We start from the raw sequence: 26,344 nt of genomic DNA, 5'->3' as shown, positions 1-26,344 counted from the left end.
CAATTTGGTTACTTTTTTGATGCATTTTAAAAGCCAAATTTTGAAGATGAACACAGTGTGGCAACATGTGCTATCTGCCATAGGGGGATCGCAATGTACGCATTTTGTGGGTGCAACACCTTCCTCAAAACTCAAGTAGGTGAGAGGAAGTGGTTGCACCCCCAAAACACCTCCATTGATACCCCATGATTGGAGATAGCACATGTTGACATTAGGCATGGGATCAGGAGGAAAATCCCCAGTTTGACTACCAATTTGTGTGCATCTTCAAAATTTGGCTTATACATGGTTGACATCACCCCATCTGATGACGGCAAGATCAACACATTTTTACACTATAATATCTGATATTGACTTCAGTTTTTCTATGTTGAACTTTGTAAGTTCTTGAGTTGTGCATGTTATGTTTTGAAACATGCCTGTTTGTTTTATATTCAAAAATTATCAAGGTAAAACTTTATAAAATCAAGATGTTTTATTTTCTTGAAAGAAATGTTTGACAACGCGCATGTGAATGTGCAAGGAGTAAAAGGATTTTATACTCAACAATGTGTGGCTGCTTCTTTCAATGCTCAATACCAGTTTTTGCATTAAGTTGGTGTTTACAGTAAAATTGGTGTTATTTAATAATGGAAAAAAAAAAACACTACAAGTGCACTAAGAGAACCTAGGAGACAGCTAAAAGAAACCCAAGCAGTAAATCAAAAACAAGATTTTATCTGATAAAATAGAAAATGTATTCAAAATTGGCTGGCAGAGCAATGGCCCCCCTACCCGTAAAGTAAGGAACATATTTTTCCCGCACTTCACAGGCGCTTTGAGGTGGGCAAGCCAGGACAGCCAGCTTCCAGGGTCATCATTGTAGTTTCTGAATGTCCGGCCTCAGGCCCAACGGAGGCAACATAATTGGTATTATTTGTCTTTAAAAAGTTGTGCAGGCTGCAGCAACATAAAACAATGTATTTTAGTTTGTACTCCGCCATATTTATTGCTGTTAGAAATAGGCGGAACCATCTGGCCATTATCCTAAAGGTATTCTCCATTACTCTTCGGGCTCTGGCCAGCCGGTAATTAAAAACCCTCTTCTCTGGGGTGGGGGTCCTCTGGGGGAATGGCCTCATCACATGTTTACCCAGACCAAATGCCTCATCTGCAACAAACACAAATGGGAGTCCCCCGACGTTCTCTTCCGCAGGTGGCAATCCCGCGTCACCACTCTGGAGACGTCACCACTCTGGAGACGTCAGGAGAACTTGGTCTGGGCAAAGACTCCACCATCCGACATCCGGTCATTCCTCCCCACGTCCATATAAAGGAACTCATATGTCGCCGGCACCACCGCCATCAACACGATACTATGAAACCCCTTATAGTTAAAATAGTATGACCCCGAATGGGGTGGTGGGACTATGTGGACGTGTTTCCCATGAATTGCCCCCCCCACAGTTGGGAAAGTCCCAACGGTTGGCAAAGTGGGAAGCCACAGTCTGTCATTCCTGTGGCATTGAAGGAAACTGTGGAGTCAAAAAAGATTTAAAAAAAAGTACTTTTGCACATAACATTGCAAGCAGATTAGACGCAAACATTGTGGACAACGTCAGAATAACATTTATTTTAAGGATTATTTAAAGACAAACATATAAGGTCCACTTATCAGATTCCTCACCCCCTCTGATGGCCCATTGTAAAAATTTTAGGGGGGGGGGGGGGGTTCTAAATGAGTTTAGGACCCAAAAAAAGTCTCTGCCGCTCTCCCTGACGTACAACACCCCTATAGTTACTCTAACAGAAAAAGGGAAGATTAACTACTATATAGTACACCTCTCAGTATCCCCTATCAAGGAATATGTATAATAATTATAGTTATATAGAGGTATACTATTAGTAATATGGCCTATTATAGGGGAATTTAAACTATATCAAATGTGTTATAGTAAACCTGTGCACACAAGCATGTGTATGTGCTATAATTTATATTAGTGCATGTGATAACCAGATATCCTAAAGAATAATAATAAATAGTAGATTCCAAAACTGAAGTGGACTGATCGACTAAACAGTGGATCAATCAATCCTCAACAAAAGCACAGGTGAAAAACATGCACCCCTAATAAAAGCGTGCTATGTGTGGCAGAATATTATACGATGTGACCAGACTAAACAATGTCCAATGTGCAAACGCACATAAAGAAAAAAATAAAAATGAAGACATAAATAAATAAAAGTGAAAAAACAAGATAATAATATTAATAGTGATATCCGTGACACCTTAATATAATGCAAAAGAACAAAATTATAAAGATATATAATCTGTATACATAGAAAATTGTCCGTATAATTGTTTATAACTTAATATGCAAAAAGTCCCAAAAACCTGTGAAAAGGTGACTTTTGTGCTTGAAATGTCTCCAAGTAACTTGAGTGCTCCCCCTCAAGGGTCCCTAATCACCAGATCCTCACACCCCTACAGGGGTAATATGCGTATATATATATATATATATATAAATTCCTTGATAGGGGATACTGAGGGGTGTTTTTTTTTTGGGGAGCCTACTATATAGTAGCTAATCTTCCCTTTTTCTGTTAGAGTACCTATAGGGGTGTTGTACGACAACCGTAGTGGGGATTTTTTAAGGTATAATTTAATACATATTCTTATACTTTAGGTAGCGCCACTGACCCCAATTTTAACATAATATCTTATAACTAGAGTCCTCTAGGGGGCTTTATTTTAGGGGAGGCAGCAACCGTGACTGTAATTGTTGACCTAAGCGCGGCTTTGTGTATTCCTAAAAGATCTCTTTTCTCCGAAGAGTACGTACCCACAACATGGCTTCAAAACTGTCGGCTGGTCAGAACAAACTAACAGAACACACTGAAGAACAGCAAGGCCTGTGAAGAGCGAGCTGAAAATAAGAAACGAGCGGACAAGAATGCACAGAAAAACAGATACAAACTGACTATAGGCACTAAAAAACAGATACAAACATACAAGCACAAACTGAAAAGTAGTAAAACGTTCTGAAAAGCACAAGTCTGAAAAGCGTGAATTGTCTCTAACCAAACTTCTACTAACACGAGATAAACACGAGATTGGCAGAAGGAGCCCTTTTATAGTCCCGTTGTACGTGTTGTACGTCATCGCGTTCTTGACGATCAGAATTTGGAGTGACCATGTGTATGCAAGAAAAGCTTCAGCGGAATTCCGTCAGAAAAACCATCCAAGAATTTTCAGCCAGAAAGACCGCTTGTGTGTATGGCATTAGAGTAAAAGCTGTGAAAATGTGAAAGACTCCCTAAAAACTAGTTTTGACCAGCTCAGTAGATTGAAAAAAGAGCTGGATACATTCTTTATCACCTCAAAACTGGGCACTTTCACCCCTTCCTGCCCAGGCCAATTTTTTTCATGCAACGCTGTACCCAAATTAAATTTTGATCCTTTTTTTCACAAATATTTTTGATAAATTTCATAAAATTTATTTTAGTGATATTTAATCACCGCTTTTTTTTTTTTTTTTTTTTTTTTTTTTTTTTTTTTTTTTTTTTTTTACATTTTTTTGCTAAATAAACAAAAGACCAAAAAAAAAAATAGTTTTTCATAGTTTCTGTCAGAAAATGTTGTAAATAAATTATTTTTCTCCTTTACTGATATGCACTGATAGGTTGCACTGATGGGTACTGAAGAGGTGGCACTGATGAGGCGGCACTGAAGGACACTGATTAGATGGCACTGAGTCACTAATATGCCACCCTGATGGGCACCGATAGGTGGCACTGATATGCAGTGCTGGGACAAGGTCATCCAGGGCAAGGATGCCAAACTGTGTCCACCCTTCAAGATGTGCAAGCTTTGGGGATCCTACACCTGGCAATCACTCACTTGTTAAAATCACTGCCACCATCCCCATTGCCCCCATGCCTACAGTAAACCATTGCACCCAGGGAAACCATCCCTCCTGCCATGCTGCTATGCAGCACTGATGAGCACTGATGGGCACTGACAGATGGCACTGATGGGCACTGAAATGCAAACACTGACTGGCATCACTGATGGGCATTAATTGGTATCTCTCCTGGGCAATGCTGGGACTGCACTGATCAGGGCACTCATTATCCGTACAGGTCTCCTCTGCGAGGAGATGCCACTCTCCTCACCTCACACTCTGTCAGGGTTCCTCCCCCTTCTCTCTCTCCTCTCTCTCTCTCCCCTCCCTCTCTCTCCCTCTCTCTCCCTCTCTCTCTCTCTCTATCCCCTCTCCATCTCTCTATCCCCTCTCCATCTCTCTATCCCTCTCCTTCTCTCTATCCCCTCTCTCCTTCTCTCTATCCCCTCTCTCCTTCTCTCTATCCCCTCTCTCCTTCTCTCTATCCCCTCTCTCCCCCTCTCTATCTTCTCTCTATCCCCTCCCTCTCTCTCTCGCCTCTCTACCCCCTCTCCCCCCTCTCTCTCTTCTCTATCCCCTCTCCCCCCTCTCTCTCTCACTTCTCTCTATTCCTTCTCCCCCTCTCTCTCTCACTTCTCTCTATTCCCTCTCTCCCCCCTCTCTCTTCTCTCTATTCCCTCTCTCCCCACTTCTCTCTATCCCCTCTCTCCCCTCTCCCCTCTCTCTTCTCTCTCTCCCCCTCATCTCTCCTCCCACTCCCCCCCCTCTCTCTCTCACACTTCTCTCTATCACCTCTCCCCCCTCTCTCCCCCCTCTCTCCCCCATCTCTCTCACGTCTCTCTCCCCTCTCTCCTCTCTCCTCTATCCCCCCTTTCTCTCCCCCCCTCTCTCTATCACCTCTCTCCTCTCTCTCTCTCCCCCCCCCCCTCTCCTTCTTATATTATCAGGTACACTCAAATGTCAAAATCCAAGGTAAGTTTGTTCTGAGTGATTCTTGTGAGACACTTTATAGTACTGGCATTTTTTATGTTAAGTTTTCATATGAGAGACATACTTACATCATGAGAGCTTCCTTTTCTTTTCCCAGGCTCTGTCAGACTGACATGTTTGCAGGACATCTATTTCTCAAATGAACAAATACAAACTGTCTGGGGCTCCATGGAAATGGAAGACATTGAGATAGGATCACTAAACAATAATACACAAATATTTGATATCAAGCAAAGCTGGGCAAAAGCAAACTTTACTTTTTTTGACCAGAAGATTCTTGCAATGTTCATAAGACGTTATATGGATAATGCCGAAATACTCTTCAGAAAATTTGACAAGGAGCTTGGAATTAAAGGTGAGTGATTGTAATAGGGCGTTTAAGGCTGGGTTCACACTATTGCGAATCGGATGCATTTTTTACGGCATCCAATTCACATTTCAGGAAATTGAGACCGGCTCCCTATGGTGCCGCTTCACACATCTCTGATGCGAATTGCACAGGAGTCCTGTACGTCTTCTTCTGGTCTGTTTTAGGTCCGAATTCACCCAAAAATTTAAATTGGACCTGAACAGTGAATGGAGACACACCGGACTCCTGCTGTGAGCCGCTCTGTGCTGTGAGGTGAACCCAGCCTTAATCTTCCACTTCAGCAGAAGTCACATGATTAAAGTTATATTGTCATTTGCCCATTCTGGACAGAGTGACAGTACCCCCTAATCATAGGTGTTAGCACACCTATACCCCTGATGGACCCCCCCCCCCCCCCCCAGCGAGACACAATCATCTTTCGGTGCTCCCTCACTCTACTGCTGTAATGGAGCAGGGATTCCTGCATGTGACCTCCCTCATGTGACAGTATACTACCCTGCAGAGGGGGCAGAGAGTTTATCCACCTAGATAAGCTCCAAAACCAGAGCTTACCCAGCAAGTAAGTGCTTGATATGTGAGTATATCTTGCTGATGCAGGCAGGTGACAGAATTGCTTAAGAATCAGTAGAGTATCTTTACATTTATGGTTTAGAATGGTGCTGGTCTCACTCAAGGGGATGCCACATTAAATTTGATCACATAATATCTCAGAACCACAAAGGAAGTTAGTGCTGGAAAATTAACTACAGACATAGTGGTTGCAGGTCTGAATGGGGAGCAGATAGATATATTAATATATTACTAAAAGTATTCGGATGCCTGATTTTACACACACAAACATTTATGGCATTTCAGTCTTAGTCCATAGGGTTCAGAGAAAGTCTGAGTAAAGATGGCGCAGTTCAAAAACACAACCCTCTGTCCTATGCTTTACCATGTGTACAGTTCTTTGCAGGGTAACGGTAAATCCCGGACTGCAAGCCCCCACATGTAGCACTAACCCCCGAAGGAGCTGCTGGTTAGTTTTGGGCTTACCGTTACCTCCTGTTTTCCTCGTACGTCTAGGGGTTCCCGCGGTAGATGGAATGGCCCAGTAACTTAGAAACCAACAACAGATCCACCTGAATGGATTTTATTTGCAAAAATGTAGACAATGAAACAGTCTCTTGAATTGGGATCAGAGGGTTGGAAAGGGAAGTTCAGGTACTCTTAGTAGCAAAGTCAAATTTGTTGAAGAACTTGCTTGCTTTGACTGCATCCAGAGAATAGCCATTCGGAACTGGATGATCACTCAAGTTGGACAGTCCTTCTCTCACAAGGCCTAGCAGCTAACAAAGTGCTTACTCAGGAACAAGTCTCTGCCACAGATGTTGTTGTAGAACGTACAAGATAATGTCTTTGCCACAGACGTTGTTGTAGAACATGTAGGAAAACTAAGCTTGAAACACTTGTAGGATACCTGGTTCTTTCAGCCAGCTTGGCGATATCCACAAGACCCGATTCTCTCGGTTACTTCAGCCCTTCCAGGCTCTTACTAAGAAGCTGGGTCTCTCCCGAATTGGAGATGGCACCCAACCACCTCAGAATCCTTCTTTTAGTTTCCTTGCCTTTAGGTTAGCCATCCCCGTGACATTAAAGTCAGGTGGATCCACACCCCAGGCCATAGCCTTCCTGGGGGCTGGTCAGGAGGACCAGGACCATGAAGTCAGTACATCATACTGGACCGGAACCCCTAACCACGTGATGTCCGCATCTTAAATACCCTCTCCCAGAAAGCATAGCGAGAGTGAGTAAGCTTATTTAAAGCTTGTAATATTGCCATAACCAGGCACCCCTTGAGACCACCAGAGTGGGGGATTCCCTCCATAGAAGCTCCTTTAGAGACTATACAGGAGGGATTTCCAAACAGGAGAGGCTTGAACCTGCTAGGGCGATAGCAGTAAGAGACTTTATTCATCTGTAAATTCCTGAAACCTTGTTCATCCAACCTGTCAGGTGAGGATAAAAAAGAGAAGGCAGTGGGGTGTCTCCTCTTCAAATTTATAGGTAACCAATCCTGTCAGGTTGTGGGGGTGGAGTAACAACCCAGTGTGTGCTGCCATGAAGGCATCAGGAAATCTATTTTTAAGCTTTTAGGAAAACATAGGGAAGGGTTATCACCCCTGTATAATTGTTTTTGCCATCTGTCTTTTTTCATCTCCCTTCCTGTTGTCTCCTTTTGCAAGTAGGAGACGTTTGTAAGTTGGATGTTAAAGTGACTCAAAGTGACTCTTGGTGGGTGCTGGAACGCCCTGCTGTGAACTATTATATCAAGAATTGTAATTAAATGCCATTGTTGAACAGTGGTAGAAAAATTGGGCCTTTGGTGGTTATGGTTATGGTGGTGGTGCTGGTGCCACAACACTGTAAGTCCTCACAGTTACTCTCAGTGGGTGCTGGAACGGGCCCTGCTGTGAAATATTTTATCAAGAATTGTAATTACATGCACCTGTTAAACAGGGGCTGAAAAATTGGGCCTTAGGCACTGGTGCCACAACACTGCAACACCTCACAGAAATTCTAGTTGGAGAGCAGGAATAAGCTCTGCTGCAAAGTATTGCATCAAAAATTGTAATTACATGCCCCTGTTAAGCAGGGGCTGAAAAATTGGTCCTTAGGCACTGGTGCTGGTGCCACGACACTGCAAACACTCACAAATATTGTAGTTGAGCGCAGCAATGAACCCTCCTGCAAAATATAGCATTAAAATTGTAATTACATGCCCCTGTTAAACAGGGGCTGAAAAAGTGGGCCTTAGCCACTGGTGGCGGCACCCAGAACCAAAAATGTTCTTCCAAGCTATCAGTAGGATCATTGAGGAGGAAGAGGATAGTCCATCAACATAACAGGACAGTCACTCAGCATAGGCAGTCTTGAAGGGATGTGACATTTCAAAAACAATTATTTGGTTACATCAGCTTCAGGTGCTTGGTAGCTGGTGGTGATCCAAGACTGATTCATCTTTATGAAGGTCAGTCGATCAACCGAGTTGGTGGACATGCGCACCCTGTTATCGGTAACAAAGCCTCCAGCAGCACTGAATTTGCGTTCTGAAAGAGTGCTGGATGCAGGACAGGCCAGTAGCTCAATTGCATACAGTGCAAGCTCTGGCCAGTGATCCATCCTCAAGATCCAGTAACCCAGAGGATTTTTGGTGGGAAAGGTGTCCAAGTCTGACCTTGCCCCTAGGTATTCCTGCACCATGTAAATCCGACGCTGGCGATGGTTGCTGGAACCGATCATACCTTGGGGCTGCAGACTAAAAAATTGTCTGAGCATTGGCATTATATGACCAGCGGAAATTAACACAGACTTTCCTGGCCTGCCTCAGGACATCCTGTAAGCCCAGGTACCTGCCCAAGAACCACTGCACCACCAAGTTAAGGACGTGAGCCACACAGGGCACATGGGTCAGTTGTCCCTGTCGGAGGGCAGAAAGGAGGTTGGTGCCATTGTAGCAAAGCACCATTCCTGGCTTAAGCTGGCGTGGTGTCAACCACCTCTCAGCCTGCCCCTGCAGAGCTGACACAATATCTGCCCCAGTGTGGCTTCTGTCCCCCAAGCACACCAGCGCAAGCACGGCATGGCATCTTTTTGCCTGTGCACTTGCATAGCCCCTTGAATGCCTATGGAGCACCGCTGGCTCCGAGGACAAAGCACAGGAAGAGGCCATGGAGGAAGAAGAAGAGGATGGGGTGGAGGCGAGAGGTGTGCCACAAACAGTAGTAGCATTTTGGAGGCGTGGTGGCGGAACAACCTCCAACACTATTGCACCTTGTCCTGCATCCTTCCCAGCTGCCGGAAGAGTGTCCCAATGCACAGTGAAAGATAGGTAACATCCCTGTCCATGCCTGCTGGACCAAGAGTCTGCGGTAATATGCACCTTACCGCTGACCGCCCTGTCCACCGAGGCATGGACATTTGCCTTCCACATGCCGGAATCAACTTCCATGAGAAAAAGTGGAACTTGGGAACCTACCACTGCGGAACCGCACATTGCACAAACTCATGGAAGGGGGCCGAGTCTACCAACTGAAAAGGCAGCAGTTGAAGTGCTAGCGATTTAGCCAAGCTAGCATTCAACCGCTGGGCATGTGGATGGCTGGGAGTGAACTTCTTTTGATGGTCCAGCAGCTGGGACATGGAAATTCGCCTGGTACATTTGGATGTCGGTGTACTGCTAGCAGAGTGCCCACAAGTACTTTGCTGTGACACACCTAATTCTACACCTTCATTCCTCTCAGTGCAGGTTTCAGAGAGGACTGAAGGTATAGTGGGGTTGGAGATCCCAGCTGATGAGGAGAGGTTTGCTTTGTTCTTTGGTGTGGGTATTTAAGGTATGCTTGCCAACGAGCTGCATGGCAGGTCAACATATGTCTGGTCAAGCATGTGGTGCCCAATTGGTTGATGTTTTGGCCACGTGAGATATGCTTGAGACATATGTTGCAAATAGCAGCGGTGAGATCTGATGCATTCGTCTCAAAAAAGGCCCACACAAAATAACTTTTTGAATAACGTACCCTGCACAGGCGGAGCTCTGCGGTGTGATTCAGTCGGTGTGCTGCCCTTAAGCTGGCCCCCGGAGGGCATCCTGCCTCATTGGAGATGTGCCTGCTCCTCCTCCTCTCTCCTATCAGGCACCCATGTGAAGTCAGTGACCTCATCATCCCCTCCCTCTTCATCACTGGAGCAAACCTGGCAGTATGCTGCAGCTGGTGGAACATGGCTGCCAGATTGCTGTCCTTCTTGATCATCCCCTCTCCCTGGGCTCAAGCTACTGCCTTCCTCTAGCTGGGTATCATCATGAGAGCCTTCAAAACGCTGGGCATCCTCCTGGAGCATGTACCCAACACTATGCTCAAACAGTTCGGTGGAATCATCAGGAGGACATGATGGGTCTAGGGAAAGAGTGACTGATGCTATTGAGACGAGGGAAGAGGATGCGTTGGCAGCTGCTTTGCCAATAGCTTGAGCCTGGGTGAGAGGATGAGGAGGGCTTGGTCATCCACACTACCAAGTCATCAGCATGTTGTGGCTCAACACGTCCAGCTGCCCAAAATAAGGACAAGCGCGTCCCATGGCCACGTGCTGATGATGATGCACCGCGTCCATGACCAGCACTGTTGTCTCTAGACACAGAGCCTGCTTGCCCTCTTTTATTGACTTGTGACTGTCTGCTTCTCCTTGTTGGCCTTCCAGACATACTAATGGCATGCAGGGAGATGAGAATACCAGCAATTGGGGCAGCTTTAGATGCACACTGAGCAGATGACAGTACACCAACTGTAATTAGTGCATCTGCCTGCCCTAGGTATAGGAACAGAACAACACCAGCAATTGGGGGCAGCTTCAGGTGTATACTGTGCAGGTGGCACAATACACCAACTGTAACTGCTGCAGCTGCCTGTGGTATAGGAACAGAACAAAACCAGCAATTGGGGGTAGCTTCAGGTGTATACTGTGCAGGGGGCACAATACACCCACTGTAACTGCGCTAGGTTCAATCACAAATGTAGACACTGTCCCTGCTTATCCTTCTCTCTATAAACGCCGCAACACACTACACAAGGCGGCCTTATATAGGGTGGGACGTGTACTAAACCCCCTGAGCTATAATTGGCCACAGGCATCCTGCCTGTGGGCAATTATGGCTCTCCTTTTTATTGGCGCTGTGATTGGCCAAGCATGCGGGTCACAGTGCATGCTTGGCCAATCATCAGCCAGCAATGTGCTGCAATGGCACAATGCATTGTGGGCCATGAGCGCCACACGAATATGATGCGATCGGCCCACAAATTTCTGGCTTTGCTGAACGGGCGAACACCCGGTGTTCGAGACGAACATGCGTTCAACTCGAACACCCAGCTCATCCCTACCTGCAACGTCACGTCATCACGTCACGTGGTTCTGCCTACTGATGGGTAGTGACTTAATCATAGGAAAGAAAACCTAGTTTTTCCTCATTCTTTCCATGTATATGTGCTGATGGGAGTCTCCCCATTTAATGAGATTGTACATATCAGTTGGGCTGAAGACTTCTGTAGATATATACCCAATATTGGGCTGGTGATTTTAGACCTTACTTTTGTGTAGGCCTAAGTGTGCGGCAAGGAACCAGAGTGTGAGGTGGTGATACACTGTGGTGCAAGACATTAGGTGTAGCACTTTCTTCAAGCAAGATTGCTTTAAAGATTTGGAACACTACTGTATGCAAGATTTTTCTCTACATTTATCACTTTGAAGATTTCTGCAAATAAGAACTCACTTTTATATTTATTTACATATATCACATTTGTGTGTGTGTGTGTGTGTGTGTATATATATGTATATATAATCTACATATATATATATATATATATAATCTACATATATATATATAACACACACATACACAGAGTATCCTGTGTATAGCCACATCTGCAAGCCGCATCTTTGCAGCGCTATAGGAGTGGTGTATACACCGCTCCTAAAGTGCCCCCCCTGCCCATTGAAAACAATGGGGCAGCACTGCCAAACTGCTGGCAAAGCGCAGCTGCATCACCGCTTTATGGGCAGTTTTAACCCTTTTCAGCCGCTAGTGGCTAAAACAATGGTAAAGTGGCGCTAAAAATAGCGCCGCTTGGGGGCGTGGCCTGACCTCTGCTGAAGATGGCAGCTTAACCTGATAGCTCCCGCTGACGAGGACACTATTCGGCTCCAAACAGAGGCTTTTACCCTCCTGCCCTACCTGAAATCATGGGAACATCTTCCTGCAGCTCATCAGCGTCTCGGTCCAGATCTCCAAGAGATGAGGCCGGCAGGATCTCACAGAATATACCCGTGATGTTCCGCTCGTATACTTTCAATATAGCTGCCTCGCGAGGTCAGTCCTCACAGGCCGCACGACACGCAAGTCCTTCGCAGAGAAATACTCCGAGAACGGATGATGTAATTCTCACCCCCCATTTCCAACCAAGCCTCCAAGACCTGAGGTCCATAGCAGCGGACATTAAAGAATCCCTTACCGCGGCCCTGACTGGTGCGATAGCGGACTTACGGATTGATCTCCAGGCAATGGCGACACGTATCCAAGATGTGGAAAAAAACACATCCACACACTCCTCACTTCTGAAGAGAACCTGTCAGATTATTGATACTCACGCCCTGCAACTTCGAGACCTTAACCGTCACACAGAAGACCTGGATAACCGTGGCAGACGCCACAACATTCGCCTGAGAGGCCTTCCAGAATCATCAGACTCCGACAGCCTCAACGCTGAGGTCACAGGCCTATTCAATGCTATACTAGAGAGGCCGCCTGATACCCCGATTGGTATAGAGCGCGTTCACAGAGCGCTACATCCGAAAGGCAAGGATTCTGACCCACCCCGGGATGTGGTGTGTTGTGTGATTGACTACAATTTGAAGGAAGAGATCTTGCACAGAGCGCGACAGGCCGCAGAGCTGATCACTCACAATGGCGCCCACATTACTTTATTTCAAGACTTATCCTCCATTACTTTGCAGAGGCGCAGGGAACTCCGCCCCTTGCTGGATACGCTTTGCGCCAAAGGCATTCCATATCGATGGAGATTCCCCTTTGCGTTGTCCGCCTCGTCTGGGGGGAGGACCGTCTTGGTGAGGGTACCGGAAGATCTTCGGCACTTCTGTGAAGCACTAGACATTCTGTTTACTGATGTTCCGGAGTGGTATGCCGAGTTTCGCCCGCCATCAGCCAGATACGCACCGACCTCCACGGAACCCATAGACTTCCAGAGCTCTCGCTATAGAAGACGCCGCTCGCCTTCGGAACCCAGATCTCATTCAACCCGACAATGAGTGGACCCGGATGCCAATCCACTGAGAGCACCGTATTCAAGGAGAGCTCGCCGGGACCGCTGAGCTTAATTCTGTAATAAGACGTGACGCCCTACTTACCTGTTCTCTTCTTTCTGCCTTTTCCTCGCTCACTGCTTTTTCCGTATTCTCTCCTCCTGCTTCTCTAACCTCGCACATTCCTTTCATGCTGCCTTTTTTCTTTGCTCTGTGGTTTCACCTCACTCTCACCTTCTTGTGGATCACATTTCCTAACGGATTGAATACCAACTCCCTTCACGGTTCGATCTTTCTGCTACTCATATCGCTTCTACCTAAAATTTCCGACCTACGCTACTAGATGTCCCCCCAAGCCCCACCGCAGACCCTGGTTCGGCTTTGTATGTTACGCTGTCTGTATCTCCATGATGCCTGCTTGTACAGACATGCTTTCCATAACCATGCCCTGGTCACATCTGCACTGAGAGACGCTCCAGCACGGGTATCGAATCCCTAGGACGGGATGACACTACTTTCATTATTTACCTGGTAACCGATTGCTTCTGTGTTTCTAGGGGTTATCTCTAGGTATTCTTTTCTCCACATAACAGTTTATGCTCTAATTTTATAATCTATGCCTTAGAATTGGTGTGACAGAGACAGGGGTTCGGAGACCTGCAGTAATGGATAATCCCCCCCCCCCCCATTTTTTATTTTTTTTCCTGATTATAGGAATTTATCAATATTTAGTTGATTTAACCTAAATCTCGGTATATATCCCTACCTAGTATTTTATTGTTACACTTGGGTGTGTGCCCCGGGCTTCCACGCCCTCCTAATATTTTTTTGGTCTCCCCCCCTGTCTCCCGATCATGGTATGGGTCTGCTTAGTTGTTGTTTATCTGCCTCCCTGTTATCCTTTACAGCCAGGTATAGCTGCAGCCCCCAGACTATTTGCTTTTGCCCAATAGCTTGGTGGCTGATACTATTGAGTGTTCCCCTCTTTGAACGTGTTTTTAACTCCTGTTTTTATTCAGCCCCCTATCATTATATTATAGTTAGGGGATGGTTATTACAATTTGGGGGAAGGGGGGGAAATTTTCACAGGCGCAGGATGGGGTGTAGACCTCATACTCACCCCTGCAGGTTCAACGAAAGTGGGGCGGGACTTAGACTCTACTCTTTTTAATTGCAATGCCCCCCCAATTTATATGTTCTAACAGGGAGTCTATACGCTTCTAGTATCGGTTTACTGTTAATATATCAGTAGCTGAGGTGTAAATGCATTATATTTGAAGAGAAGGTAGCTGAATCACTTCAGTGCAGGTGTTTTTACCTTTTCCAGTGAACATGGGCTTGCCTGTTAATCTGTTAATTTCTTCTTTGGTTATTCTTTTGAACATCACGGTGTCTAGCTTCAATACTTATCAGTTCCTCTGGATCGGTGTCCCGAGTTCCTTTCCATACTCTACACTACCCTCGGGTAAGATCTGGAAATGGAAAGAAGTCCCAGTGTTTAACTGTATCTCGCCTCACCATCCTAGCTGGCTCTATAGGCTTAGGCCATCCATGTGGGGTATTGGTTCTATATAGGCGAGAAGTATGAGTTCTCACCCCTATTTGTTCCCTTATAAGAATAGGCTAGCCGCTTCCCAATTTTTAGGTGGCAAGGCCTTTATCGGGTGACTAGTTTTATAGTTTTATAGATTAATGGAGCTAGGTGATGTATTTATATTTTCTATAAATAAATATCTCAGCAACACCTCTCCACTTGCCTCTCTAATTGCAAGATCCCAGGGTGACCTGGATCCCCGTTCTATTCCTCACTCAGCGGGTTGTGCAATGTTTTTCTTCTACTTCCCTTCTTCGGTAGCATTAGGCTCTCTCCCCGCACGGTGGTGCCATCCTGCATAGATATTTACAACCTTCCGCCTTGATTGCCCACCGACCGTCTCCAGACGCTAGTTGTAGGGACCATCCCTGTGACCTGTAGTGGAAGTGCAAGCAGGTCTTACACTTCTCCGGACCACCTTCCGAGAGACTCACTAAATCCCTAACGGTACTCTCTTGTCCTTAAGTGTTCATTCCATTAGTTGGCCTAACCTGCCCTACTCTATTTCTAGAATACGTAGCAATTTGTATCCAAACGTACTGTATACCCTTTCTCCTGTACCCACGTTCTCCCCTTACATAGAAACCCCATTTTTTGTTAAGTAACTTCCCAACTCCCCACGGCGGGACTCCGGTTACTTATCATCTAAAAATATACTTTGTAACCCCCCTTACCTTCGGGCTAAGTACACTAAGCATTGGAACTCTCAGCTTCCACATCCGAATAGTGCCCCTTTTTGTAGACTCCTCACTCCAATAGGAACATCACATAAGGCGTTTACCCACATAAAGCATGGCCCCCAAACCCAAATTGAATGCGTGTGATTCCCTCAAGATAGTCTCACTAAATGCGCAAGGGCTCAAGATCCCCAAAAAGAGGTCCCAAGTATTGCTTTTCGCACACAAATGCAGAGCTGACTTAGTTTTCCTACAGGAAACTTATTTTAAATCTAACTCCATACCCAAACTCTCTAACTACCGATTCCCATCGGTGTATCATGCCCCCAATCCTACTACGAAATCTAAAGGAGTTTCAATCCTTGTAGCTAAACAATGCCCTCTCCAGATTGAAGAGACTCTACTGGACCCTGAGGCGAGGTTTATTTTTGTTAAGGGCAGATTGAGAGACAAACGTATCACCTTAGCCAACATATATGCCCCCAACGCTGGACAGCCATCCTTTTTCAAAACAACCCTGGCCAAACTCTCTTCCTTCCAGGAGGGCATTCTCATCCTGGGAGGGGATTTCAATGTCCCCCTCAACCCGATACAAGACTCCTCTACTGGTGCTTCCTCTCTTACATACAAAGTGTTACGCTCCATTAAATCACACTTAAAAGAACTATGTCTCCATGATTCCTGGCGCACATTGCATCCTCAGGGGAAGGATTACTCCTTTTTTTCAATCCCTCACAATCGGTACTCCAGATTGGACTACCTCTTCGTAACACAAAGAGATTTACCATGCCTCCGTGAAGCTTCCATAGAGGCTATGTATATCTCTGATCATCATCCTGTATCCATGACCCTGCAGATCGCAGATAACCCCCACACTCCACCGATTTGGCGATTAGATCCCTCCTTGCTGTCAGACCCAGCGATTGCAGCTTCTATCCAGGAAAAGCTGACCAACTACTTTATAGAGAACCATTCATCCACTATGGATCCCATGTCAGTTTGGGAAGCCCACAAATGTACAATTTGTGGGGAATTTATGGCGGCAGCAGCAAAAAGGAAAAAAGAAAGAAATAGCATCATATTACAGCTCTCCAATCGCATTAAAACCCTAGAAAAAGCCCATAAACTTTCTTTGGCACAAGACACCCTCACCGACCTACACCACGCGAGGCAGGAACTACTCCAACTCCTAAACTCTCAAATCAAAAGAAACGACATGCTTTCACGTAAATTATTTTACGAGTACGGCAATAAGTCTGGAAAACTTTGAGCTAGAGCACTTAGAAAACAACAGGCCACCAGAACCATTCATTCCCTCACGGATCCAAAGGGCAACAAAGTAGTATCCAATCACATGAATGCTGAACAATTTGTTCAATACTACTCCAAACTCTATAACCTTCGAGAACAATCACCACAGGAGGATCAGGCGCATAGAAAACTTTTAATTGATAACTTTTTACAAACATATGCCCCAACCCCTATTTCACTGGAGTTCGCACTTTCTTTAGATGCACCTCTATCAGCCCCGGAACTTGAAGCAGCTCTCAAACATATGAAACCCGGGAAAAGCCCAGGCCCTGACGGTCTGACGGCATGCTATTATAAATCTTTTATTGACATCCTAAAACAACATTTTCTGGCAGCGTTTAACTCATTGTCATCTGATAAACCACCCCCTCGAGACTTACTAAGGGATCATATTACAGTAATCCCGAAACCTAACAAAGACGATACACAAGTGACAAACTATAGACCTATTTCTTTGCTTAATGTTGATCTGAAGATCTACGCCAAGATATTGGCGAATCGTCTCCTTCCCCGGCTTGTGTCTCTCGATCAGGTGGGATTCGTGCCGGGGAGGGAGGGGAGAGATAACACGATCAAAGCGATTATCCATACATCACTGGCTGACCTCCTCGACACAACAAGGATTTTTTCTCTCATTGGATGCGGAGAAGGCGTTCGACAGAGTGGCTTGGGACTACATGGCAGAAGTTCTACGAAAAATAGGTCTTCCTGACCGATTGATCTCCTTTTATTATGGCATTATATGCCTCCCCTACAGCCCAGGTCAGGATTAATGGCCAACTGTCGGACGCCTTCTCCGTATCTAATGGGACCCGTCAGGGATGCCCACTCTCACCCCTATTATTCATCCTTACTTTAGAACCCCCTCCTCCGCAGATTACAGTCCAATCCGGATATTAAGGGGATACAGATCGGATCCAAGACTCAGAAAATTGCTGCCTTCGCTGATGATATATTGCTTTTCCTTACAGAACCTCTTATTTCCATTCCCAATCTCCTTAAAGATCTTGACACCTTTAGAACACTATCCAACCTACAAATTAATTTCTCCAAATCGGAAGCCATGAATATTTCCCTGAATAACGATACATTAGCTCTGTGCCAAAAAAACTTCCCCTTTCACTGGAATACCTCAGCCATCACCTATTTAGGCATCAAATTACCATCTAAACTGGGAAACTTATACTCCTTTAACTTCCTCCCCATTCTCCAGACTATCCAAAAAGACCTCAAAGCCTGGTCTACTGGACTATTCTCTTGGTTCGGTAGGGCCTCCATTATTAAAATGAATGTCCTCCCCCGTTTGTTATACCTCTTTCAAACGATCCCAATCAAGCTCCCCCCAGCCTTCTTTAAATCACTTCAGACTATCTGTACCAACTTTATTTGGAATGGACAACGTGCCAGAATAAGCTTTGCCAGACTGACTCTTCCGAAATCCAAAGGAGGCATTAACTTACCCGACATCAAAAAATATTACTGGGCGAGTCTCTTAACTAGAATTGTAGATTGGAATGTGCATTCGCATACTAAAGCTTGGGTACAGATAGAAAACGCTTCCTCTTTATTCTCGATTAAATCCCTACCATGGCTGCTCCCTGAACATGTCCCTCAAAAATGTACACAACACCCCCTCATTGCAAGTACGATGCAAGCCTATCGTTTGGCCTGTCACACCCATCACATTTCCTCCCATCACAGTCCGATGACTTCAATAAAACATAACCCGGAATTTCCAGCAGGCCAATCAGACACGTTCCTATCTGGATTGTGGCAATCTCCTGACATTAGAGCTTTGCACTTTTTCTCCAATACCCAATTCCGATCTATATCTGAACTCCCCACACAACCCTCGGGACGCCCCTTCCCGCTGTGGGCGTATTTTCAAATCGGACACTTTTTGACGGATCGACTATCTAAATTTGATTTTGCTAGGCAGCTCACACCATTTGAAACTTTATGCAACCAGACTGAACCACACGCCACGTCATTTCCAGTATATATGCAATGTTTTTCTCGACTTATAACCCTAAAGCCAACTTTGCCGTTCACAGCTGGGAAACAGACCTGTCTCTGACCTTAACGGATACTGATTGGACGAACATTTTTACACATATCCATAAAGGCTCTTCTAATGTTTCCGTTCAGGAAAATAATTTCAAAATTTTCTCCAAATGGTACCTCACACCTGTTAAACTCCACAAACGTTACCCCACCACTTCCCCTTCCTGCTGGAGATGTTCCGACAGCGTAGGCTCATTCTTACATATTTGGTGGTCCTGTTCCCGGATTCAACCGTTCTGGAAAGAAATACACCGCCTAATATGCCAAATCACCACGTTCCCCATCGACTTCTCCCCAGCACCAATGCTTCTGCACCACTCTACACTTCCTCTGAAAACATACCACCGCTCTCTAGCACAACATCTGTTAAACGCCGCTAAAATGTGTATTCCCTCCCTATGGAAATCGACTACACCTCCCTCGATCTCAGATTGGATTAAGAGAGTCTCCAACATAGCTGAAATGGAAAATTTGATTTCGCAAGCCAAAGACACCCCATCTAAATATTGGGCTACTTGGGCTTGCTGGCACCACTTCCGATCTTCGGATGAATGCCGACAACTGGTAACCAGAGTCCCCCCCGCCTCAAGACCTTGATACCCTTCTTTCTCACTTGATTAGGCCCACAACTACTAATTAGTTCTAATTAGTTCTTATCCCCAACCTTTCTCGATCCCCTCCGCTGTTGAGTTCTTCCTTTTTATAACAAAAACGGAATCCTGCTACCCTCCATGTGTCCCATTATTGCTATAGATATCCCTTTCATCTGACCTCCTGGTAAGCCCTCCAGAAGGATTGACATCAAGAGGAAACTTGCTAGGCTTCTGAATTGTTTGTTTGCAGGATTTTATAGGCATTTTTGAGTTTCCTTGACCTTTGCTACCGTATTTAGGATTTGCAACTTAGTTGTAAATTGGGTCAACATTATTGTTTTTGCTTGAGATACCCTCTATCCTTATTAGTGCATAAGTTATGCTTATGTGTTTATTTTGTTGTTTGTAATCTCAACCGCTGTTACATCCCCAGTGTATCTTGATTTATGGATATTCTGTATCTGTTTCCTTTTTTTGTATTTCGAAAACTTCAATAAAGACTTTGGAAAAAAAAAAATAGCGCCACTTTACCATCGACGCCCGCCTGCCCCAGTGTGAAAGTAGCCTTATGCCCCATACAAACGAGCTGAATTTCCATCGGAAAAATCTTGGATGATTTTTTTTCCGACGGAAAGCTTGGCTTGCATACACACAGCCAGACAAAAGTTCTCTGAACCGTCGACCATCAAGAATGCGGTGACGTACAACACTACTATGAGCCGAGAAAAGGAAGTTCAATGCCTCCGAGCATACGCCAAATTGTTTCCGAGCATGCTTAGGAATTGTGCGTGTCGGAATTGCTACAGACAATCGGAAATTCAGAAAAATAGAGAACCTGCTCTCAATCTTTTGCTGGTGGAAATTCCGCCAGCAAAAGTCAGATGGAGCATACACACGGTCGCATTTTCCAACCAAAAGCTTACATCGGTCTTTTGCTGGCGGCATTTCTGATCGTGTGTACGCTGCATTAGTGTGGGAGGAATGGCTGGAGAGACATGGACTGCCTGCACTACACTTCTTGCACACCTCAACAGCAGTTACAGTATAACCTAAGCCAGGTTGACCTTCCATAATTAGAGGGTCCACCTTATGGTGTAAGAGTACATCCTGACTAAATGTTGGTGACGTCACTAGGTGGAGGATATCACTGGATACAACTTGTTTATGTGTTTTAATTCAACAGTATCACTTCTGACCTATCGGATCATTCAGATCACCTGTTTGGACTTTTGATCACATACTATGTTCATTTAGCGGTGTACTTACTTTTGTGAGATACTGTATATATCTTAAGGTCTGGTTCACATTGGTGCGATGGGGGAAACCCTGCAAATCCAGTTCCCGCATCGCACCTGAATTGCTGGTGGTTCACACTGCCCTCTGTGAACCACTGCTGGTGTTAATACAAAGTTAATGACACCTCCAGATCGGTTCGCAGATCGCAGTGCGAACTGTGAATTTGGACAGGAATTGAATTGCATTGGTGAGAACACCCATGTGATTCAATTCTGGTGCAGACAAAAGTAAGGGTCCTGCATGAGTTTGGTCTGAATGTGATACAAATTACTCATTCACATAGGGTGGGGGGCTGAGATCTGGGGGGCCCCCTTATTAAAGGGGGCTCCCAGATTCCGATAAGTCTCCCGCCTGCAGACCCCGACAACCAAAGGTCAGGGTTGTCGGGAAGAGGCCCTTGCCCTCATCAACATGGGGACAAGGTGCTTTGGGGTGGGGGGCACCCCTCTGCCCCGAAGCACCTACACACATGTTGAGGGCATGCGGCCTGAGGGGGGAACCCCATGCCAATTTTTTTTTTCATTTTGGCGAGGTTTCCGCTTCATCCTCAGCACACAAGTCGCACCGCAAGTCGGATCATGATGATCCGACTTCTGGTGCGACTTCTATTCAAATCAATGAGCTCCCATAGGGAACCATTGATTTTGAATAGAGGCAGAGAAACTCCGAACAAGGCTTAATGCTCTTTTTACAGCGTTAACCCTTGTTTAACACTTTTTACTGGTGTCTGCCATTTCCAGTACTGCTCTTGAACGTGATTTTATGGCGCTCAGAAAACAGCCCATAAACTCCACTGCTGATAAATGTCCAAAAACGTTCATGTGTGCATGGACACATAGAATAACATAGAGTGGAGTTTATGGCCTTTTAAAAAAAAAGGCCCAAGCTCCAGTGTGCACGGACCCTTAGAGCTGGGACAGCGAGCCAGTCCATCTCATCCAACATCAGTGCTTGACCTGACAAATGCGCTTCTGGAAGAATGGTCAAATACTTCCATAGACACACTCCTAAACCTTGTGGGCAGCCTTCCCAGAAGAGTTGAAGCTGTTATGGCTGCAAAGGGTGGACCAACTCAATTTTCAACCCTACAGACCAAGACTGAGATGACAATAAAGTTCACGTACATGCGAAGGCAGGTGCCCCAATACTTTTGGTAATGTAGTGTATATTTGAAATCAAATCTTTATTGTTTTTTGGCAATAACATGGTGTGGACGTATTTCTACCAGTCACAGGCTGTCAATCCCCCTCCGGCCTGTGTCTTATAACAAGAAGGTAAAGCATCCTGTCCCCATTGTGTTTAGCTGGTTAGTGGGCATGGAAGAGGAGGGATGGAGTGGGCTGTCATTTACCACTGTGTATACACCCACATGTGTTACTCTGTAGTAGGGATGAGCTTCGTGTTCGAGTCGAACATATGTTCGACTCGAACATCGGCTGTTCGCCCGTTCGGCGAATTCCAAACGATATGGGCCGTTCGCGCCAAATTCGTGTGGCGCTCACGGCCCACAATGCAACTGCGATGGCACAGTGCATTGCTGGCTCATGATTGGCCAAGCATGCACTGTGACCCTGCATGCTTGACCAATCACAGCGCCGGCAGCGAGGAGAGCCATGATTGGCCACAGGCAGGATGCCTTGTGTAGTGTGTTGGCGTCTGTAGCAGATAGTGGGTGTTCTGTGTACCTTCAACACAGTATACACCGATCGTTATCGGCCGATTTTTCGTTCTTGCTCTTCTGTAGTGGTTGTTGTCTGCATGCCCTGACCGCAGTATACACCGCTATATTCACCTATATAGCTAGCAATATATCTATCTTTTATAATAGAGCTTGCAGTCAGTGTTAGGAGCTTGTGCGTGCTGTCTGCGTGCTCTGAACCCAGTATACACTGCTATATCCACCTATATAGCAAACTATCTTGCTCGTTTTAAATAGAGCTTGTAGTCAGCGGTAGGAGCTTGTGCGTGCTGTCTGTGTGCTCTGAACCCAGTATACACCGCTATATCCACCTATATAGCAAACTATCTTGCTCGTTTTAAATAGAGCTTGCAGTCAGCGGTAGGAGCTTGTGCGTGCTGTCTGCGTGCTCTGAACCCAGTATACACCGCTATATCCACCTATATAGCAAACTATCTTGCTCGTTTTAAATAGAGCTTGTAGTCAGCGGTAGGAGCTTGTGCGTGCTGTCTGTGTGCTCTGAACCCAGTATACACCGCTATATCCACCTATATAGCAAACTATCTTGCTCGTTTTAAATAGAGCTTGCAGTCAGCGGTAGGAGCTTCTGCGTGCTCTGAACCCAGTATACACCGCTATATCCACCTATATAGCAAACTATCTTGCTCGTTTTAAATAGAGTTTGTGGTCAGCGGTAGGAGCTTGTGTGTGCTGTCTGCGTGCTCTGAACCCAGTATACACCGCTATATCCACCTACATAGCTCTTCTCTATTTGAGCCATCTGACATCTGCAGGAGTTAGTGGAAGTTGTTTGTGCCTCCAGCACAATATACACTACCCAATTGCTGGTTTTCCCAACTCCCTTCAGGCCATTACCATGTCTGGAAGGCCAGCAAGGAGAGGCAGACAGGCGCGAGCCGATAAAAGAGGGCAAGCAGGCTCTGTGTCTAGAGACAACAGTGCTGGTCATCATCATCAGCACGTGGCCATGGGACACGCTTGTCCTTCTTTTCGGCAGCTGGACATGTTGAGCCGCAACATGCCAATGACTTGGTAGAGTGGATGACCAAGCCCTCTTCATCCTCCTCATCCTCTCTCACCCAGTCTCAGGGTACTAGCAAAGCAGCTGCCAACGCATCGTCTTCCCTCCTCTCAATGTCATCATCAGTGACTCCTTCCCTAGACCCACCACGTCCTCCTGAGGAGTCTCCTGAACTCTTTGAGCACAGTGTTGGGTACATGCTCCAGGAGGATGCCAAGTGTTTTGTAGGCTCTGATGATGATACTCAGCTAGAGGAAGGCAGTAGCGTGAATGCAGAGAGAAGGGATGCTCAAGAAGGACAGCAATCTGACAGTCATGTTCCACAAGCTGCAACATACTGCCAGGTTTGCTCCAGCGATGAAGAGGGAGGGGATGATGAGGGCACTGACTCCACGTGGGTGCCTGGTAGGAGAGAGGAGGAGGAGGAGGCACATGTCCAACGAGGCAGGATGCCCTCCGGGGGCCAGCTTAGGGGCAGCACACCGACTGAATCACACCGCAGAGCTCCACCTGTGCAGGGCGCTGTCTCTGCGCGTTATTCTAAAAGTTCTTTGGTGTGGGCCTTTTTTGAGACGAGTGCCTCAGATCGCACCGCTGCTATTTGCAACATATGTCTCAAGCGTATCTCACGTGGCCAAAACATCAGCCACTTGGGCACCACATGCTTGACCAGACATATGTTGACCTGCCATGCAGCTTGTTGGCAAGCGTACCTCAAAGACCCACACCAAAGAACAAAGCGGACCTCTCCTTGCTCCTCATCAGCTGGGATCTCCAACCCCACTAGACCTTCAGTCCTCTCTGAAACCTGCTCTGAGAGGCATGAAGGTGTAGAATTAGGTGTGTCACGGCCAAGTGCTTCCAGGCACTCTGCTAGCAGTACACCCACGTCCAATTATAGCAGGCAAATGTCCCTGTCCCAGCTGCTGGACCGGCGAAAGAAGTTCACTCCCAGCCATCCACATGGCCGGCGGTTGAATGCTAGCTTGGCTAAATTGCTAACACTTCAACTGCTGCCTTTTCAGTTGGTAGACTCGGCCCCCTTCCGTGAGTTTGTACAATGTGCAGTTCATCAGTGGCAGGTCCCCAAACGCCACTTTTTCTCACGGAAGGCGATTCCGGCTCTCTACCGGCATGTGGAAGGCAATGTCCTTGCCTCGCTGGACAGGGCGGTCAGCGGTAAGGTGCATATTACCGCTGACTCATGGTCCAGCAGGCATGGACAGGGACGTTACCTGTCTTTCACGGCCCATTGGGTCACTCTTCTGGCAGCTGGGAAGGATGCAGAACAAGGTGCAGTAGTGTTGGAGGTTGTTCCGCCACCACGCCTCCAAAATGCTACTACTGTTTGTGGCACACCTCTCGCCTCCACCCCATCCTCTTCTTCTTCCTCCATGGCCTCTTCCTGTGCTTTGTCCTCAGAGCCAGCGGTGCTCCGTAGGCGTTCCAGGGGCTACGCAAGTACGCAGGCAAAACGATGCCATACCGTGCTTGCTCTGGTTTGTTTGGGGGACAGGAGCCACACTGTGGCAGATGTTTTGTCAGCTCTGCAGGGGCAGGCCGAGAGGTGGTTGACGCCACGCCAGCTTAAGCCAGGAATGGTGGCTTGCAACAATGGCACCAACCTCCTCCCCGCCCTCCGACAGGGACAACTGACCCATGTGCCCTGTATAGCTCACGTCCTTAACCTGGTGGTGCAGCGGTTCTTGGGCAGGTACCCGGGCTTACAGGATGTCCTGAAGCAGGCCAGGAAAGTCTGTGTGCATTTCCGCCGATCATTTAATGCCTGTGCTTGGGTGGCTGAGCTCCAAAAGGAGTTGAACCTGCCCAAGAACTGCCTTATATGTGACATGCCCACCAGGTGGAACTCAACGTTGGCCATGCTGCAGCGGCTGCACACGCAGCAGAGGGCCATCAATGAGTACCTGTGCGACTATGACACCAGGACAGGGTCAGGGGAGCTAGTTTTTTTCTCACCACGCCAGTGGGGCATGATCAGGGATGCATGCACTGTCCGGTCACCATTTGAGGAGGCCACAAGGATGGTGAGCAGTGACAGTGCATGCATCAGTGACACTGTACCTCTTGTCCACCTCTTGGAGAATACGCTGCGTGGAATAATGGACAGGGCACTTGAGGCAGAACAGAGGCAGGAAGAGGAGGACTTCCTTGCCTCTCAAGGCCCCCTTTATCCAGACACAGTGTTCCTGCTGTGCCACCTATCACACAGGAAGAGGATGAGGAGGAGGAGGAGGAGGAGGTGGAGGATGATGATTGTGTCAGCATGGAGGTGGAGGCTGGCACTCAGCATCAGCAGCAGCAGCAGTCTTGTAGGGATGATTTACAGTCCCAAGAAACCCGTGGACTTGTACGTGGCTGGGAGGAGGTAGCTGCGGATCATGTTGTCCTTAGTGACCCAGAGGACTCCGGACTGAATGCCTCAGCTAACCTACGCTGCATGGCCTCCCTGATCCTGCAAAGCCTGCGGAAGGATCCTCGTATTCTTCGGATCAAGGAGAGGGACCATTACTGGCTGGCCACTCTCCTTGATCCACGGTACAAGGGTAAGGTTGCCGACCTTATCTTGCCATCGCAGAGGGAGCAGAGGATGAGACATCTCCAGGAGGCCTTGCAGAAAGGTCTGTGCAACGTGTTCCCAGAGACTGGGAGGTTACAAACTCCTGGTCCTGGACAACGTGTTGCTGAGGCATCGGTCAGAAGGAGCGGTGGAGAAGGTGGCCGTCTGACCGATGCTTTCAGACAATTTTTTAGTCCGCAGCCCCAAGGTATGATCGGTTCCAGCAACCATCGGCAGCGTCTGATTTACATGGTGCAGGAATACCTAGGGGAAAGGTCAGACTTGGACACCTTTCCCACCGAAAATCCTCTAGCTTACTGGGTCTTGAGCATGGATCACTGGCCAGAGCTTGCACAGTATGCAATTGAGCTACTGGCCTGTCCTGCATCCAGCGTTCTTTCGGAACGCACCTTCAG

The 26,344-nt window shown here is 46.7% G+C and overlaps 1 protein-coding gene across 2 annotated transcripts in view; it reads left to right on the top strand.

The window, feature by feature from the left end:
- Nucleotides 1-26,344, top strand: part of LOC143983860 (antigen-presenting glycoprotein CD1d-like) — a 66,032-nt gene that overhangs the window by 21,343 nt on the left and 18,345 nt on the right. For both annotated transcript variants that reach the window (XM_077483973.1, XM_077483965.1), the window contains exon 2: nucleotides 4,972-5,229. In XM_077483973.1, coding sequence (XP_077340099.1) covers nucleotides 4,972-5,229 — 258 coding nt within the window. The remainder of the gene's footprint in view (nucleotides 1-4,971; nucleotides 5,230-26,344) is intronic.

Source organism: Lithobates pipiens, unplaced genomic scaffold, assembly GCF_037356315.1.
Source record: "Lithobates pipiens isolate NorthernLeopardFrog02 unplaced genomic scaffold, aLitPip1_a1.2 Scaffold_1, whole genome shotgun sequence".
Lineage (NCBI taxonomy): Eukaryota > Metazoa > Chordata > Amphibia > Anura > Ranidae > Lithobates > Lithobates pipiens.
This window is presented reverse-complemented; position numbering and strand designations above follow the sequence as displayed.